The sequence below is a fragment of the Zosterops lateralis genome (assembly GCF_965231275.1).
Source record: "Zosterops lateralis genome assembly, chromosome: 3".
In the NCBI taxonomy this organism is placed as follows: Eukaryota; Metazoa; Chordata; class Aves; order Passeriformes; family Zosteropidae; genus Zosterops; species Zosterops lateralis.
The window spans coordinates 13,663,568-13,684,174 of record NC_139764.1 but is presented as its reverse complement, the minus strand read 5'-3'; the positions used below and the strand labels follow the sequence as shown (position 1 = coordinate 13,684,174).

Genomic DNA, 20,607 nt, shown 5'->3' with positions numbered 1-20,607 from the left:
AATATCTCCTTTGAAGTGACTTGTCTGATGGATTGAGGCCTAGAAATCAGCTGGAAGGGAGCATAAGTTAACCTCTTGACATGTCATCCAAAATAGTAATGTGCTTGGATGGAAATTTCAACAGCTACCTGAATATAATTCATTAAAGCTATTGTCAAGAAGAGATAATAAGGAAGCAGTTATGTGGTTCCAGTAATAAGCTACTGAGTGCTAAAAATGTTATGATAGATGTTTCATGCATTTTAATAGACATAAATGCAAAATGTGCTAGATACAGAGTAAGTGCTTTTAATATAAGTAACTCCTCATCAGTGACATGCACTGGGTAGATGTTTTTAATGTTATCAGCCCTTCAAAAAAAAGCACATTGAAAATGAATTACTGTTCTTATAACATTAATGAAGAATAATGTAGCTGAGAGCTTGCTAGGCTCTTTCATCAAGACTGAACTTAGGAAACCATGCCTTGCTGCAGAGAAGTGAAGCAAGGATAAAAGAGCCACCCTTCTGAAACAACCATGGAGTTAAAACTAATACATACTTACACAAAGGTTTTTGCAGATGCAGTAAAGGAGAGGCCATCAAAATGCCACAGATTACTCAGACCAGATTCTGTGAACTTGTCTTTGTGCAAATAGGTGGACAACCTAATTTCTGTGTTACATATGGAAAGGACAAAAGCTCTATGCACATGTGCTGTTCTCTACTGTCTATAAACAGATTTCACTAGTCTTAGTGCTGAAAGAGTAAAATAATTTCTTACCAGGGATTTATTCCAGACTTCCAGCAGAACAAACATAGAAATGTATCAAAATAATTTTGATTTATGAAAAATTTTAGTTTAGAACCCTTATAATTTTTCCTTTCTTTTCTTTGATTGAAGAAGAGGGAGCCAAACATTCTCTAAGCAGCTTGACTCTCCTCATCACACAAAGCTGAAAAATAGGATCAGATCTGACTCTCACTGAAATTAGTTGCACTGTTTTCAATCACTTAGAAGTAGTGTCTATTAATATGAGAGGGAAACTTGGCAATTCCCCTCAACATATGCCAGACCTACTGCAATGCTCACTGGCTGCACTAGTGAGAACCAGACACCCCCTTCCAATTTCACTCTCCTTGATTCTGTTTCCCCTTTCCCTTTTTTCCTACCAAATGCATGTCCATTCTATTACCAAAAAAAAAAACCCAAAAAACAACACAAACATTTATTCTATGAATTCTTTACAGCTGTATATTAGGACAGAATGACAGCTGTGAGCATGTGATGTGCTGATCAGAAAAGCAGTATCTACCTGCAGAGAGATGGCAATTTGGTTGGTTTTCCTTGAAAAGTTATTGAGATAACACAGCACCACTGAATTTCTAAGGCTTTGTTTTTGGAAAAAGTGCTATTCACTTACTTAATAGATTTAAATGCTTTCTGAGGTAAACTATTAATGATTTTAATATTTTTATAAAAATAGATTTTTAGGTTTTTACACAGATTTTTTTGGAAAAAAAAACCCAAAAACAACTGTTTTCATTCCCTGAAAATAAGTCTTCAAAACTGTAGTATTACAATAGAAAGACTGGAGTGTTTCTCCATAGAATTTTAATTTATAAGCACTTCCAAATGTTCTTTGCAAGCATATTAATAAATGTTCTTCTCAAGAACATTATATATTTGAAACAGAGTCTCCTAAGAAAGAAAGGCAGAAAAAGCAAAGAAAGATGTTTTTATAGGAAGTCTGATAGTATTTTTAATCTGTGTATAACTTTAGAAACATTATCAACTCACCAGTTACTGTTATTTTTTCTTAATACTCAATGCCAACAATGAATTTCTTTTTTAAAGAGCTACAGACCAAAATTTTTGGCCAGAAAGCTCTTATTGCTAAGTAAAAAAAAAAAAAAAAAAAAAAAAAAAAAAAAAAAAAAAAAAAAAAATTCACAATGCTTAGTGAATATAAAAGAGCCATTTTAATTAATGGCTTACCCTAATTTGACTTGATTTGTCAGTTAATCAAGAAGGTTTTTTGAGAATTTGTTGAAATATTGGCTTGTGTCATCTGCTGCCATCTGTGTGTTAACACTCTAATTTTCATGGAATCTGATTACAAAGTTTAGAATGACTGTATACAACCCAGTTGATGATAGATTTATATTTTTTTCCAGCCTAATGTTTCTGTGAGTCTATGATTACTTTCACTAACAATTTCCTGTTGCTCTGAATACAGAGTATAAACTAGTGATGAAATAATTAGAGAAAGAAGTTGCAAATTAAGCTGGGAAATGGCACATAAGACCAGCTAGTTCAGCATTGTGCTTTCAAGAGCAGCACAGAAAAGCAGAACTGTTCTGTAGTAATTACTACTCTAACATAGTCACAGCTTGCAGTGATGGACATGTTTGGGACTTCTGGAGCTGCAAAAACAGCCTTATCTCAGAAAGTCCTTGATGTATTTCCATGTCATTTAAAAAATCAATTTATTAGCCTCCTGCTGCTTCTTATGGCTATATAATCATATATTTATAAAAATACATTCATATTCTCTCAGGTATTTTTTTTCCCTGCCCCATGTAGGAAAGCTAATCCATACTTGTAATCCTCCCTGTTGCAGTGACCTGTATTTTCCCCATTTAAGTTAATCATGAGGAACGGGAACTGAGCACACATGGAGCGTTCAGGAAGCAGATAAACCATGACTGCATAATAGCATCATGCTGCTTTCTCTTCTGGTCTTACCTCCTCTCCCCACAGCTACTCCCATCCACGGGGATTTCTGGTCACTTCTGAGCACTGAACTGTTTCACAAGAGCTCTTTACAATGACTGCACAATTTCTTCAGCTCAGTGGCACCACATTCCATTTCTGCGCTCGCATAATTAAGGTGATTTTCTTTCTAGCATGAATTACTTTGTGTGTATTGCTGTTTAATTCCACCTACCACTTTACTGTGCAGTCATCCAGCATTTTGGAGCCTCAAACACAGCATTTCATTTGATTTTCTTAAATAATCCCATTGCATTTGCAAATAATATCATCTCAGCGTTCATCTTTGTCTCTCAATCACTTATGAATGTGTTAGCAGAGATTCCTGTGGGAGCAGAGCTTTACTGTGGAATGACTGCCATGGCAGCCCAGTTCACTAATATGAATGACATTACATTAGCTTTTATATATTCTTCTCCAGAAGAAAATATTATTCAATTCCTTTGCTATCACTGATAGAACAGGAGTCCTTATTATCCCTGCAAGATTTGACTGTAACACCCACTTTCTGTCACGGAAAAAAAATTGTGAGGATAATTTAAATCACCAGTCCTGAAATGTGATTAAGTCATCTCGCTTCTCAAAAGCTAAAAGAAGAAAGCTTAAAAGTAAAATAAGAAAAATTTAGGACCTGCTATACATGAAAAACTTACTTTCAAGTGCTTCTTCCCATTAAAATATTTAAAAGGCCTAGTCTACTTCTTCTGAAAAGTTCTTTTATGAAAGATTTGCAAGGACCAGTATGAGCTAGACACGCATAGCTCCCTTGCATATAAATCAGGATTTATTAATTCAAGACAGTCTATTCTTACAGATCCAGCACATGCTGGAGGCTGCTTTGTCCCTGTTGGTAAAATGAGAGGCTACATGCTTGCAGCAATCTCTGCTTTCCTACCCTCCAAGAGTCCTCTTGTCATATTTAGTATTTTAGAGGAATTCCCACTGCCTGCTCCCCTTTCAGAGCTCAGGCTGAAGGCTCAGAGGGAACAACTTGAGTCCACTTCAGGCTGTTCCCTTGGGCTTTGCTTGTGAAGCTTTGGCAGTATTCCAGAGCTCAGAGCCCATTGATACATAACCACACTGTGGCCCTGACTCAGCCCCAAATATCCACCAAACTGACAACTATCTATACCTGGCACAGCAAAAATTAAAGTGTACATTGAAATATCACAAATGGAAAGTCTATTAATTTCAGCAATCTTAAAGGGGTTTTTGAAAACATTTAAGTGGTAGTGCTAAAAAAGTCTTTACCTGAATGTTAAACTAATGATTTTCACCACCAATTATGGCAACTAATTTTCAAATTCACATAAATAGCCTTGATTTTAAGCTTTTACTGTGGCTATTGCAGAGCACACCATTGTGCCTTGAGAAAGTCACAGATACATTACTATTGTGTGTTTGATTAGTTAAACCAGCTGTATCTTTAAAGCATCACAAGTAGAATGTATGGTGTAAAAAGACAAAAGTAAGATGGGTGAAAAGAGTGAAAAGACAAGAAAGAAGCATACACACAAAAAAGGAAAACATCTGTTTTCTAGTAAGAGAACTTAAAATAATATTTTACTGATGGTCTGCCAGGAGACTAATGGCAATTTTCTCCTCTCTTAGCTAAGCAAGAGCAAACATAGATGAGGTTTTAAAAGGAACAAGTAGAACGAAGGCACAAAAATAAACTTTATTGCTGTCCTTCATGTAGGTTGAAAGCACTGACAGAGCAAAGCCCTCAATCCCCAGCAGCCAACCCTGAAAGCTTTGTCAGGGAGAAAGTAAATATCATAGATCCTTAAATGGTCAGCCAGCATATATATAGCCTTTATTTTCATTTTAATGAAGGTTTGAGCTTTTTGACTGCTAATCTGACATGTCCCAGCTAAGCAGGTTCAGGCAGGGATCTTACCTCTGGCTTTGATAAATTATATGTGCAAGACTCTTTACAAGATTTTGTTCATAATAAGCCAGTTGATTCAAGTTTTCTTATGCTCTTTATTAGTTCAAGATTTCTTAACAATTATAACTGGATAAGGAAGGGGTAAAAATGGAAGCTTTTTAGATAACTTGAGCATTTCCTGGCAAAATTCCTGTGCTAACCAAAATATAGGCTTGATATCAGAAATCAGTACATCACAAGAATGATTTTCTCAATCACTCACGTAGTGAGTGAACTCATTCTTGGAAGTCCAATGTGCCTTCACTGTTACCTTTTCAGAATCCTCCCTCAAGCCAAACTATATCCATGTGAAATTTCCCAAAAAGGCACAACATTAAATGAATTCTAAATTATCTTATGTGAATGTCCCAAAAACCCAGCCTCCTCTTAGCTGGCATTTCTTAATACATATTCTCTTCATGATACTCAATGGCTTTTCCTCATGCTTGAAACCCCCTAAAACTGGGCATCACATATTTTCACATATTTCTGGTTCAACATCCAGCTTGTTTTATAAGCCTAATTCAGAAGAGAATAATTGTGATGAACATATTTGAAGGTGCAGGCATTTACCCAGAAACTTTTCCAATATTTCCCTTCAGTTGTCTGAAATATCACTTCCTTAATTGATACAGATTAAGCATTTCACATCTCAAGACATGATGTTTCCGCCTTTCTGTACATAACGTGTACTTTTCCAGGATGTTTTTGCTTAGATGTAGGCCAGATGAATTCATTTTGGGATAGCATAAATCTGTGTCGCTGAAAAAAGCAATGCACTTTGTACTGGAGGTTGTTTTTCTACTGTCTGCACCATCCTGCCTCCCCCCTCATCCTGTTTTACTCTACAAAAGGTTTCAGAAAACTGCAGCAAGTCAAAATTAACAATTTTGTTAACGGGTCACTTTAGTCAGTTCATCACATAGACACTTGAACCTTTTGTGCTGGCAGCAAAGTGATGGACAATGTAAGAGCAGAACCAGCAGACAGGAAGAGAGAAGAACACAGTTTTTAAAGTAAATGACAGGGTTTTTTTTTAGAGACAGATGAAAATCTGCAACACAAAAACCAAAGAATGGTACACAAACTTTTGGAAAATGATCAGCAGGGCCCTGCTGGTTCACTTCACTCTTCTACCATTCAAGAAACCTACTTTTCTCCAGAGCAGGTGGGCAGGCAGACTGCAGGAAGAGGTGAATGGCTTTGCAAGCACTGCCCCAGTGAGCCAATTAATGCTTTGCTCTCACAGAGTATAACCTGCGCAGCACCATTTCTTTCCACCCTATATCTAACAGAGAAAGAAAAATTATAGGCATCTCTCGTAACAGGCTTCTGTAGCTGGCTGTACATAATAAATTATGGGCTATTCCTTAATGACATCAGCCTTTCTGATTATATTTACACAGGCAGGCCCTTTTGCTTTTAAACCTGAACTTTCTTTCCAAGCTGAGCTGTTTTCAACTTTTGTTCCAAACATAGTGCCTGGAACAAGACAGGATGGTCTTAGTGCAGGGATGGTCTTAGTGCAGCTTCAGGACTGAGCACTGAGGAGTCCAGTGAGAGCCTCTGAGTAAAGCAGCAGTTTTTTTGCATACTGTCTATTAGCAACTAGGAGATAGTAGAATAGGACCAGGTATGTTTTCAGTTTTGTTACATAGCAGCAGATCCTGTTTTTCAGGAAATTATATGAAAAGGGGCCTTTAAATTGATATTGCTGAATGAGAAGGAATCCAATGACTTCCTGTTCTAAATTTGCAAAGTATAGGCAAAGTTTCAAAAGAATTATTCATAATTATTTCAAACTTCATGCCACAAACAGAGGAAAGTTCCTGTTTGAACTTGCAGAGAAAGTACCCTGCTGATTTGCTGCATGTCCTCTATGGTAAGACTCTTTTACATATTTTTGCCAGGCTGTCAGCCACTCTTAATGAGGGAAAGATCAAAACTCATGCAATTTATAAGCACTCTGTAAGAAAACAGGTCAAGAACAAAATCTTACATTTTAGGTGGAGCTACAAAATTGAATTGTTTTAATGATTTTCTACTGGCAACAACAGCAAAAAAGAGAACAAATAATATATTCTAATAATTCTTTTCACCAGATAGTAGGAAGTTAATACACAGAAATGTATTAACAATTTGCTTATCACAGTAGATTTAGGAATATCCATAAAAGCACAGCTGAAGATTCTGGATTCTGCAATAAAATGGAGTTTTACAAGCAGTAGCTTTCAAAAGGATGTATAGTGTTCATGTAAGATTTTCTGCTGCTTAAAATTCATGTGCACATTGAAAAAATAATGTAATTGAACACCAATTGCTGGCACTTTAATAGACACAATTCTCCTCTTATTTACCAATAATCTGACAAAGCTACTTGTCATACCCTGGATTTGTAGGATACGTTGACAAGAAAGAAATGCTTCAGTAACAGATGTTTCCAAATAGAATAACTTAATCATCTGTAACGTGCACATCTGCAGAATAGGAAAATTTTAAAAGGATGCGCATACAAAACAAGGAAAAAAGATTAAGGGCTATAGGGAAGAACAGAGGATTAAAATGGCATAAGAAAATAAAATGAGAGGAACTATAAATTATACAGAGAATGGATTAATAACTAGATAGACACAAGAACAAGGGGTGCATGTAAATACAACCACTGAAGAACAAACGGAAAATCTTCCAAGCCCAGGAAACTCTAACTAATTTATAAAGGTGTACATCCAGCTTGCAAACCTGGTTTACACATGCCCTGGGGAATTGTGTACACATTTACTACCACGGTACTATCTGCTCCCTGACATCCTACAATTCATAATCATTTCTTCTGACAGTCCTGTATTTGAGTATAACCTAATTCAGTGCCATTGCTCTGAGTGCTGTGAGTTATTGCCCACAGAAGCAAAGCTGTGTACTAGAAAACTAACCTCAGTGTCCCCTGCACTCTGTGCCACAAGCTGAGCCAGCTTTCACAGCACCATTCAAAAACGTGTCCTGTATTTTTTCATATTGAACAAAAGTATCAGACTGGGAAATGAGAGCCAGCTATTTACCAATTAACATTATTAGTGGTATAATGCATCAATTAATTAAAAAATCCCTACAGTCCTACTTGGCTAACTCATATAAAAATATAGAAAATTTATTTTCAGAAATTATAGGAAGACAATAATAACAATAAAAAAACTCTCACAGTCCAAAAGATGAAATAATGTGTAAGACTGCAGATGCCAGTGACAAAAGCATATTGAATATCAAAACCAGCAGCGCTTACAGCTACCTGGATTTTTTCAGATACTAATATTTTGGAATCATTAAAACTGAAAAAAGAAAGAAAAAAAACTAAGACTGTAGTGTTTAAGGTTACAACAGTGAAAAATATAAAAATTTAGCATACCTGTTTTTTGTTCACAAATCATTCAGAAACTGTTACTGAACTGCAATGGAAAGTTCTGTCTCTAAGAAATACTAGGGAAAAATCCCATTCAGTTCAATAGGATTCCCAACTACTTATAATTTATGCTTAATAGTTTGCAATCAGAGGGTAACAATTCCTTCTTTGGAAGGGAGAAATATTTTGGGGCATAGATATATATGTATATATTTTTTTTAATAGAACTTAGTCTTAGGTAATTTTTACGAATTAGTTTATCAAGTCTGTATATAATGCAGAAAACCTCTACAGCTTTTAACTTATTTCTTACAGCATTATCAATGCCAAAAAATGCTGTTATATTCATATTATTTCAAACAACAGAGTTCACTGCAGTCTTATTTTTAAATGAGTTCCTCACCCTATGAACACTAATATGGAAACCACAGCAGCTATTTCTGTTCATCAAATAAGTTTTTCCCTTTCTCCTGGTGTCAGCCCCAGCACTGACCTACATGTACCTGCAATTTAAATGGACCATTTAATTCACTGCCTGACAGACAATTTGATGTTCTAAACTTGTAGCTCTGAAGAACACAATGAAGTTATTTAAGGATGTAGTAATCCAACATTTCAGCAACATTATTTTCTGACTAACATGAGACAGAATTTCTAGTGATGTATGGGCATACTGATCTTCTAACCTAGCACAAAATATTTAGCATGCCACGTATTGTTAATGAAACACAAGTTTAATAGTGATGTGATATCTGATTAACATTTTAACATTTTAAATAATTCTGTCTTTCAAACAAGGAAGACCCCAAAATGCCACCTCTTCTGCAAGACAGGACATCAGCTAAAGGTGAAGGGATGACCATGTGTAGAAAAAGTTGTTGCCATCATCTTAGCTCTGTCAGCCAACCCTTATGCATTTGATCTGCAGTGAGCAGAAGACAGGCTTCAGGAGAAAATGAGAGGACAAACAGGTGCAGTATTTCATTCCCTGTGCTTATAATTCACAGCAGGAGAAGGTGCTTACATTTTCCTTTTTCTTCTCTCAAGCTTGTTGATGTTCAGCTTAAGATTTTGGATTTTTTTTCTTTTTAAATTGTCTCTCCAAATTCAAACCAGATACCTTCATCCTGACCTTAACTCTGTTACAAAGTTAGTTATAACACATAACTCTCAGTCCCAACGCTGAGGTTATACTAACAGGACTGATTTCTAAGTAACAGGAACAGGAAATGAAAAAAAAGTTTTTCAGACATGAAAACCAGATTTACTTCTATCAACCTAAAATCAGGATTGATATACATTCAGCCCTCAGCAGAAAGAAGAGAGGCACTCAACTATCACAGTGTTTAGCAACTTTAATACTCCAGTTCTGGATGCTCTTGCTTTGAAACAAATTGTGTCCCACTGAACCCCATTATATTTTTAATAGGCATTTTTAAGGACTACTTAGAGCAATAATTCTCCATAATCTAAACATTAGTATATAGAAATTGCTCATGAAACACCTGGTTGCTGGAAAACTCCAGTGCAGATAAGAAAACATTGTAGTACTTACCATACTGAAAGCTCACAAAACCCTGCTCAGTACACACAAGCACCACAGGGAGATGGAACTAATCACTTAAGTTCATTTCTAACAACAAAAGTACTATAAACAAACTGTAAAGAGAAATAACTTATGAGTATTTGATACCAAGGATATTTTGTAGAGAGGTTATGTCGCTTCTGCATGAGACCAAGAACTTATAACTCCTAATCCAACAAAGTAGATCCATTGCTCCTCTTTGCAATCCTCTAATTGGAGGCTTATTTGTATTTGAAGATTCTCTTTTGATCCAAAACTTGCTTAAAAATGAAACCTAGAAACCATTTAAATTTATCTTTGACACATCATTTAATCCAAAAAGATTAAAAAATGAGAACACCTGTTATATTATGGCTTTATTCCTAGGGGGTTTCCTTATGTTAGTAAATCTGTTTTCAGAGGGATTTTCTGATTTTATTAAGAAAGTTAAACCAAATTTTTTCCCTAGGAAAAAAAGGAATTTACCAGCAGCAGGCAGTCTCATTACAGTTCTGCCCAAAAAGCTGCTTATCTTACACTTGTTTTTTCCTAAATGAGATTTCATTAGTAGATAAAAATAGTGTCCTGTGGAAGACCAAGAAAATGCTTCTGAGATTTTTCATGATTTTATATATTTTAGCAAGTGGAAAGAGGAAATATTTGTGCTTATAATTGAGAATTTTTTACTTTTTTATTATTTTCTTTTTAACATGAGGATGATATTCTTATGCCTTTGTGATTACAAGCATTTCTTTTATTATACTGAAGTCTCTCTGAATTTAAGAACAGTTTAAATTAAACACTCACCTCAAGATTTTATTTTTCTGTTTTTTAATACAAATGCTGTGTTTTTGTCTTGTAAAAATTATTAATTGAAAAAATCTATTAGGAAATTACACATTAAGAATAACTTCAGATGCTTGTTTTTCATTATGGCTTATAAAACTATTAAAGAAAGTTACGTTAATATATTTTATCTCTTACCAACTACAAATTAAACCTGTGCAGTTTGTTGTTTAGGCTTTTTTTTTTTTTTTTTTTTTTTTTTTTTTTTTTTTTTTTTTAAATTTTTTTTCTCTTCTCCTGTTTTCATAAAGCCAGTCTTCTGGCCTGTAAAACCTGTTAGGAAGGGAAACAAAAAAAAAAAAAAAAAAAAAAAAAAAAAAAAAAAAAAAAAAAAAAAAAAAACCCAAAACTCAAATCTACCATACTTACTATCAATAATTTTGTTGACACCATTCAGGAATTCCATAGACTCAAAATAAAATCACAGTCCTTTTTCTCCTTTCAGAATATAGCCTCTTAATCCAAATAATATCAGAGAAGTTAAAATTTAGTCCATTCATCTGGCAAATGTTTCCCTCTGTTTCATAAACATGCATATCACAAAGAAAAATTGTTCAATTCAAGGATTTTTTAGCATAATTAGAGTGTAAAAAATCATCATAGAAATATGGTCATTCTCAGACTTCAATAATGTCCTTTTTGCAATGTATCACATTTCCATAAATTGAAGATTTAGCAAAACCAAATTGTGCTATAACCAGCCAGTAAAAACAGGTTATTGTCAAGGGGGGTTGTAAAATAGAAATTTTTGTAGTAAAAACTATTATGTTCCAACAATCTAACCACCAGTTAAAGGTAATATGTCAGGAAAATTAGGAGGACATGGGGAGAAAATGTGTAACAGCTTATCAGAAATGCTGGTTCAAAAATTCTATGGCTACTGTAAATATAAAATAGCCTATCTAGAATAATAGAGTACTACAGGCACCATTTCCTTTAGGCTTGTTTACAACCTGTAGAATGCTTCCTTTTTAATATTCTAGTTAATGTCATGTCCTATAGGAAGGACAAAAAACAAGTACTAAAGTATATGATGACTTTTTACACAATGTAATTAATCATCACATTTCATTAATAAATTATCAAATGCTTGCAAGCTGTCCACAATCTTTGTCATTCTACTTTGCATATTTTATAATGGTGGAATAACATTTTAAAAAGTTTGAATAGGCACTTACTGGAATTACAGTTAATCCTGATACAGTCTAGATGGGGAAGAATAGATGAAAAATGAAAATTTATCCTTCAAGGTAATAGCTGCAGACATCCAATAAAATCACAGTCCACCCTTCCGGGGACAGACACATGCAAATATGGCCACTCCATATCATCAGTCTTTACATACTGTTATAACCCAGATATACTGCGAGAAGTCTTTACCAATAGAAACGACAAATAGGGTAAAAATGGCCAATTTCAAACAAAGCTACATGGTGACAAATCTAAGTGAAAAGTCAGGATTAAAAGTCAAAGATGCTTAACTGAGGCAGGCTGCAGCTTTCTCCCCATCTGTGAAAGAACAGGTAATTTCTCTCAGTGCAATTAGAAAGTGCTCCGTCACAATGGGTCATAGAGCAGGCCAGGCCACAATCAGACACCTTGGACAACTTGTGGATAGTATAACCTCAAAGGCTCATCTCCAAAAGCTAAGGATTGACACCGACCTCATCACCCAGGCCCAGAAATAAGGGGTTGTGGGTTTAGATATCCTTAATGTCTAGATTTTAGAAATGAACAGCAACTACTTTAAAGTTATAATAATACAGAGGGAAAGAAAATCGTATGTTTATAAACACTCATTAGAGAACAAAGAGAATCCTTTCTATTTTAAGATTATTTTCTTGCCTGACTGAATAAATAAATAATAAAAGAGAGAAATAAAAAAAATGGGTAGTGTTGGAGGAAGGAACAATATTGTTAGGGCATGGGTTTATTTACTTTTTATTGACTTTCATGAACTATAGAAGTAGGCAGAGGGTGATGTTTTGTATGTAAAGTGAATAATTTGATCTGTACACAATCCTCTGCCGGGTTACCTGCATTAATTTATATTAATTTATTACTTAAAAATAACCCAACCCAAAACCAAACCCCAAATCCTACACCGTGCTACTTGGTTTGTACAGCTACTCCTGTTTTACACCTTTGAGGAACATGTATACCATCAAACCTAGATTTTGTTTCCATATAGCTGAGTTTGTCATGTGTCGTCAACCGCATCAGAAAAGTGGTTGCAAACAGCCGAGGAGCAGCACCTGCACAGCCCCTTTACAGAAAGCCCTCAGAACCTCCCATCGTGTCCTCCCTGCAGGAGGGGCCAGGCAGGGAAGGGTCACCCAGACACCCTTTGCTCCTCCCTCTCCCTCCTCATCACTAAATACCAGGGCAGCGTTTCTGTGAGCAACACTTTGATGAGGTGGAGGGTCAGGTGGTTATTTTCTTACCCCCCCTCTGCCCACCGGTGCTTTCTGAATCTGTGACTAAAGCAATAAAATACTTAATTCCCTTTAAAAATAGCATCCCTCTGAATGGGACTAGCTGCATGGGACATGCATTTTCCTGAGCATATTCCTGTTCTGTTTCAGGGCCTGACTTGGACTTAGTCATAAGCGTGGCAGAAGCGCTTTTATTTCTTTATTTTCTTTTTTATTTTTAAACTAGAGAAAACCATAACCTGACATTTTGTCTATCATATTTTAAACAAGGAAACCAGGTGTGTTTTTTTTCTTTTTCTGTAAAAGGGCTTGTGCCTCCTGTGTTCACAAGGCTGTTTGCTGAGGGCCGCAGTCTTTGGGCATTGAAGGGTTGTGTTATCGTTCGATACTACAAAAATACCACTACAGAATTGTTCAAAAAAGAGGAGATGGATTTAATATAGATTTGACACCTAAAAAAAGGAGACCAAGAAATCCATCAGTGGGAGTATCTAACTGCAACATTTTCAGTGTCAAAACCACAAAGTCTTTGATGTATTTGCATGTCATAGATTAATTGGTAGAGGTAAAACTGACCTGACCTACATATATTTTGTTTCTACTTGCACATTGAAATTGTGGAATTGCTATACTGAAGAAATTGTGGAGGGAGACCAATCTACCACAATGAAAAAAAAACAATTCAGCCAAAAAATACCACTGATGAACTTGTCTTCTTTTTTTAGAATACACAACAGTACAAAAATATTGTGATGGGTAATGTTAAGACTAAATAAAGAATACAAAATGCAAAAGAAAAGAAAATAAATCGTAACAATGGCCGTGTATTTGTGTACATATGCAAATGCTGCACTGATGTGTGTCTATATATCATTTCAGTTTACTTTTAATGTTAAAACAGGCTGTTTCATAAATGTTTGCAAGCAAAAAGAAAAATGTAAAGAAAATGTTAATTTCTTGGAGGAAGAGGTTGTTACCTAGGTTGACCGTTAGCTTAACTCGTCCTGCATCCAGCTCTAACCGAAGGGTATCCGCAGATTCCCTGGAGGTTGTTGCCATTAAAATGCCATAAGCTCGCTGAGACCTGAACCTTAAAGAAACATCTTCGGCCTCTGTGTGCATCACAACAGGAAGCTGTATTTTCATAAACATACTTCCATCATAGCTTAAAATCGTTGCCTCTGGAAACACAAAGGAGAAAAATCAGTTGTTAAAGAATTACGCTCTGTCTATTGAAACTCCTTAAAGGTAAGATGGTAAACGTATATCCAGTCAGAATGACACAGAAAAAGTATGTATTACTTTTTATTTTTATTACTGGGAGACACAAGGGAAGTCAGGTTTGGGGATGTTTTTAGGATTTGTTTTGCTTTTAAGTGGCATATCTTGGTGGTTTTTGAAGAAAATAATTTGTTTTTTAATGACTCATCCAGTCATGTGTGCATCTTCAAGGAGATCAGTAAAATCACCTGTAAAGCAATGCTTGAAAGACAGGCCTCTACTGCTCAAAATAGGTCAAACCAGTAAAAGATATTCAGGTACCTTAACAGTGTAACAAAAGCCCATGCCTGACAGTCATTCCCCTAGATAATCACCTTCATGTATAAACCTATTGGCATTGCTCCAGCCATGGGCTGCAATTTTCATACAGTGAGCAAAAATCCCGTCCTGAAATGTGTGACTGTCCCCAGCATGGTTTGGATGGGGCACAGGTTGCTCCATGACTACAAAAACCATGGTATGGGCTCAAAAATGCTTGTATGAACACTATAGCAGCCTCAGAAGAAGGACTGAGACTGGAATTGGCATATTGAGGGTAACATCTTAAAACCCCCAAGACAGCAAAAACTGTCACTTTGAGACATTCCAGGAAACCCTCCCGGCCAGAGGCTCTGGCACAGAGCAGTCACAGTCTGTTAGACCCCAGAGCAACCAGTCACAAGCCTTCTTTCTCCAGCTTCCAGGCTGGTAACGAGAAAGGTGGTAAAGAGACTGCATTTCTGCTCACAGGGAGGCATTGCAGTTCCTAGAAAGCAAAGGAAATGTATTTCTGAAAGGTATTAGTAAGTCCTTTTTGGCAGGACAATCAAACATTGTGGGCAGAGAACACCTATGGGAAGCTTCTCTATGCTTTAATTTGCTTTGGTGTAATGGAGACACTTATCTAAAAGCTTATTGTGGTGTCAACATGCAATAATATTCTCAAGGACTAATACTACTGATACTATTTTAAGTAAGTATCACAACTACATTTGCCAAAATTGTTCCCACAGCATATTTTGTATGCTGCTAAAGGCAGATAAGCTCTTCAAGACTTCCAGCCTACATGATCCACAGAAGGACAAAATGTTCTGCTAATTCTGTGAGAGGCAAAAGTGACAGATGATATTTTCACTAAAACAATCAGAAAATGGCTTGGGTTAGGAGGAACCTTAATGATCACCCAGTTCCACCCAGATCCACCCATGTCCCCTGCCATGGGCAGGGACACATCCCACTGGACCAGGTTCCTCCAAGCCCCATCCAACCTGGCCTTGAACACTTCCAGGAGTGGGGCATCCACAGCTTCTCTGGGCAACCTTCTCCTGTGTAAAAAAATTTTAAATCCCCCAATACAAATTTGGAGAAAACAGTCTGATGTTGGGAAAAAAGTAGTTACTGAGACTGCAGTGAAAGTCCTTAAATATAACAGGTTATAAGAATGCATTTACAGGTTTTATGATTTCTGACTATGCAGGTAATCATGTTTTCAGCATATTTTAAATCTAATTTTTCTCTGTAAAGTAGATAAAATACTTAACTTGCAACAATTTGAAAAGTGATTTCAAGTCAAAGAGTTTTCATTGGAAGGTGATTTGCTTTTTGATGATTTGGGGGGTTTTACTTGTTAGTCTGAGGGTTGAGTTTTTGTGGGTTTACTTGGTTTTTTATTGGTGTTTGGGGGAAGTCATGAACAGGGGCTTTTAATTTCTTCTTATATCTCTAGCTGTCTAGTCCATGCATAAAAATCTCCTAAGGTTTTTATCGAGGTAAATATGATTTAGGTAAAGAATTCCAGGAAAAAACCCTAAAGTAACATGCTAATATAACAGAAAATAAAAGGTATTTTGTATTATCTATAAAAATTCACCACATTAATAGTACTCAGGGTTTTCTTGTACAGAACAAACCCAAGATTCATCAATGCTAGAGTTCTGTTGTTAACAAATTATCTTAGGATAATATAAAAAAGAGAGCTATCAGAATCAGCACTGCTACTGTTAGCCAACTTTCCAGTAATTATTCAAGTTCTTCTGAAAATTTTGGAAAAAGGAGAAAAGGAACTTAACTAGAAACTTAATTTAATTGGAGATGGCCTATGAGTAACACCGTGGTGAGCAGACCTGATGTGATTAGATACTTAATCCTCCTAAGCCATACTGTGCCAGTATTTTGGGAACAGATGTTCGAAGAACAGACCAAAGATATTGAACAGAAGAGCAAATTACTTAAAAGCTCTGAAAGCCCCCTCATGTCAACTAGCTCCTTTTAATATGTCAATATGTCCTTTCCAAGCCACAGGCTTTCTAAATATGAAAGTATCATGGGGGAGAGAAAAGGAAAAAAACCCAAAAAACCTAACAACACACCTCCCAACTACAAAAAAGAAAAACCCCAAGTAAAAACAAAACCAGAAACAAAACAAAAATGCAAAGACAAATTGAAAACAACAAACAAACAAACAAACCCCAAAAAACCCCCCACCCACCCACACAAAAACACCAACCCCAAAACCTCAAACAACAAACAAAGCAGAACCAAGCACAAAACTGGCAGGAATAGATTGCTAATTTACAAGGCTTGGTCAGTAAGAAGGTGACCTGAATGACAAGAGACATCAGTTAAAAAAACCTTGAAGGAACAATTCAGCTAAAAATATGTATTATAAACTTTTTTTTTTTTTTTTTTTTTTTTTTTTTTTTTTTTTTTGCTTTGGACCAACTAATTCCAGGGAGGTGTCTCATCTTTACATAAAAACTACACTGCTAAATATTCTCACATAAATGTTGGCAGAATGTCTTTTTTCTCTTGTTCAGCTTTCTCTTAATCTTAATTATTCGACCAAATGGTAATAGGCTATAAGTTTAGCTCAGGATATGATATTCATTTAAAGAAAGAAGGAAAAGACTAATAGATTCCAATTTCAGTGTTGGAATCATAGTGGTGAAAAGAAAAACAGCAGAAAATCCTTATGAAATAGTCACTGACAATTTTTTTGTGGCAGCAGATAAGTGCATGCAGTAGAGTTATTAAGAAATAAATGGCATTATATGATACAGAGATTTATATAAAAAAGTGTTTTAGACATTCATTCTTTGACAGTTTTATAAACCTGACAATTTAAACTTTTCCTGCTCCTGTGGTAAAAAACAGCCAACCAAAACATACAAATGAACCAAACTCCAAAACAACCCCACTGAAGGATTCAGTTCCCTTTTAAATTATTTTTCTTAAATTTGTTTCTTATTAAAATCTTCACAGTTAGATAGTCTTCTTTCCTACATATATACACACACACCACCTCAATTATCTCTGTGTCTAAACCCAAGGATGCACAGATCAGAACTGACATGAGAGGAGATTCAGGACCTTAATTTCCAGTTGAGCTGGAATTACCTAAATTGCTCAAGAGACGGAGGCACCAACTCTTCTGGAAACTTTCCTACATCTGCTCCTACCCTCAGAAATGCTGAACGGGATATTTTTAGAGTAAAGTTGAATTTCCTGAATAGATGCTATTCTTCAATTCACAGCTTATTTAAAGTGAAACAAGTATGGATGGACTAGGCATTTGAATTTCAGGGTTCTTTCTCATAAATTTTGGAGTCAAGTTGGAGTTGTTTTAAAAACATGATTCTTGGTGAGTACAAATGCCTATTACACATATTTTAATAAACAAAAGAGGATCTTGTTTCCTCTGGACCCCTTGTGGTGCCTGTGAAGTCCCAAAGACAGAATCATTAATTTTTTCCCACTTTTTTCAGTTTCAGTGTGTCTGCAGTAATATGAGGACTGCACTGCATCCCACAGAGCCATTTTTAAAGCATGAAATCACCCCCTGTGTCTGCTGTCACTAAAATCCCACACAAAATTTGCCCAGAAATGACAGACTATACAGCCCAGAGTCATGCCAGGATATGCATGAGCAATCTGGATCATCAATAATCAAGTATTCCGGTTTACTCTCTGATCCTGTTTTATTTACCAGTATAGTAGAGCAATAATGTTGTGCTCTGAAAATGCTCTCTGATATATATGATTTTACTCCTAGAAATTGTGCAAGTATTCAAATATATTGGCTGCTACTGAGTCAAATTCGAATGTTGAATCACCGTGTTCTCTTCCCAGGTGTTTTGTGCTTTCGCCATGGCATCTTCTTCAGTCCACCTGGGCCCAAAGCTGCAGCCTTGGAGACTTATAGGGAACATTTCCATTAATCTGATAGAAACAATTCTCTGTATGTGATTATTTACTGGATAATATGTGAATAGAAGGTGAAATTATTCCTCCCAATTCCTACACTAATATTTCAGGACTGAGGTCCTAATCTACAATGTAAGTTTGTTACAACTTCAACACACAGGACCAATCAGCTAATTTAAGATAGTGATGGAATTAGTATAATATTTAGAACACCTGATTCTTCATGCCATCTATCCTCATATCACCTTTTTATTCTTAATTTAAAATTTTAAAGTGTCCAGGTATAACACAAGGAATGAAAGCTACATTTCTTTAATGTGTATATGTGTATGTAGGGGTCTGTGCATGGACAACATGGACATCTACAAGCACTCTAAATAGATTTTCTCGTCAGAAATGTCACCTTCATAAACCTTTGTTTGCATACTTACTCTTTCTTATCCCTGTTTGATGATTTTACTATTGTTCCTGGACATCTAGTCAAAAGAATACACCTGCAAAAGGCTTTGCCAAGAGGCAGTCACTCACTCAGTGATCCACAAAGTAAGAGAAGATGCCAAATTATATTGCTGTGACATCTGTCCATCCATCTGCTAGAGTTTTCATAATCTACTAAAGCCAATCTACAGATTATGCTGATGTTTAACCTTACCTAAAATCAAGAATAAAATCAAGTATAACTTGCAAGGGGATAAAATGGATGTGGATATTAATATATATGTGTATATATATATATGTATATATATAATTTTAAAAATACACAAATGAAAAAAGACCACAGTGATATTCCAGCGGTTTTGTGCACTAAATGAGCTGAAATTATTTCAGATTCTCTATTGTGCACTAAACATCCATGTATGGATATTAGCACTCCTATTTCAGATTAAATAATATGAAAAAAAAATTAAATGGCAATAAAAAGTAGCCCCACACTTATTTTTTTTTTACTGGACACCTTAATTACTTAATGTAAAATATTCTAATTGTTTAATCTCCTGTATTTTATTCTAAAGCTTTCTTTTCTTTGTGAAACTGTATTGCTTGCTGAAATGAGTGTGTTCCCCTTTTATTTAAATTAGTTTGAACAATCGTAATTGTGCTGCTTATATCACCAAATACAAAAGTTTATCTGTTCCTACACACGGGTAGTAGTTACAATAACTTTGTGTGGTAAGATGCCAGCACGACGCTTTCAGAATCCCAAAAGCTATAATCTCATTAATGCATAACCACTTGGGATATGGATATTACTGAGAAGACATCTCCTTTCAGTGCAGTTCCCTCTGGAGAGGGAAACCCAGGAGCAGGAAATGATCTCATACTGCTCAAGTGCCACACATTTCTGTTGGACAAGAACCAAATGTTGTTGTGGAAGAGCCAACACCACCACTCCAGTATCACCATTCCCACCAGGGAAATGCTCTGGGAAAATGAAGCCTTAAGCTGGACAGTGCCTGAAAATAAGGCAGGGGAAATGAAAAAGGCAGAAGTTTCTTTATAAAACATCACCACCTGCCCGACATGTATATGAGAAGCTGCTGTGATGAAGCCTGCTTACAGTTGTTTGAGGATTTGCATGGGTTTATGTCTCTAAGGGACACGTTTCCTGGCTTTTCAGTGGAAATAAAAAAACAAAACCAAAACCAAAACAAAACAAAAACAAAAGAAAACAACAACAACAACAAAAAACTAACAAAAAAACCACCAAAAATGCAAATCCAGTTTTTGCTGGAGCCCCTGTGCAATAGAAGAGTTTGGCCACAGGGTGGTACACCAGCCATGTTTAACCGAGGGCTGCAATCAGGCAGCTCCGTTATCCCTCTGCCGGCTGCACTCCACCAGGAACAGCAGTCTGGAGAGCTCTGAACAGCTGGCCATGAGCCAAAGGCATAAATAGTCCAAAAATACGACAGAGAAAACCCACAGAAGAATCTGAGGATCTACTTGCAAATGCTGATGATATGGTGGCACCCATACTACATAACTGCATGTACATACTGACATACAACTTAAAGCATTCACTGGGGGTTTTATTTCTAAGGAGCACATTTTCATTTTGTCTGCCTAATTGGAAAAATTAATCAAACTAGGTGAAAATAACTTAAATTTTCAATCAATGAACTTTAGGTTTAGATTTCAGGTTGAAGAGAAATTTGAAGAAAATACTGTGTCTACTGGGAGGTGAAAAAATGCAACTCCTGGCACTGAAACACTTTCTATT

The 20,607-nt window shown here is 35.9% G+C and overlaps 1 protein-coding gene across 6 annotated transcripts in view; it reads right to left on the bottom strand.

Annotated features, from left to right (window-relative positions):
• The window catches only part of NRXN1 (neurexin 1), a gene marked incomplete at its 5' end in the record, with an annotated part of 479,408 nt that overhangs the window by 373,245 nt on the left and 85,556 nt on the right, over positions 1 to 20,607 (bottom strand). For all 6 annotated transcript variants that reach the window (XM_083857909.1, XM_083857912.1, XM_083857914.1 and 3 more), the window contains one exon: positions 13,901 to 14,104. In XM_083857909.1, the coding sequence (XP_083714035.1) occupies positions 13,901 to 14,104 (204 nt within the window). The remainder of the gene's footprint in view (positions 1 to 13,900; positions 14,105 to 20,607) is intronic.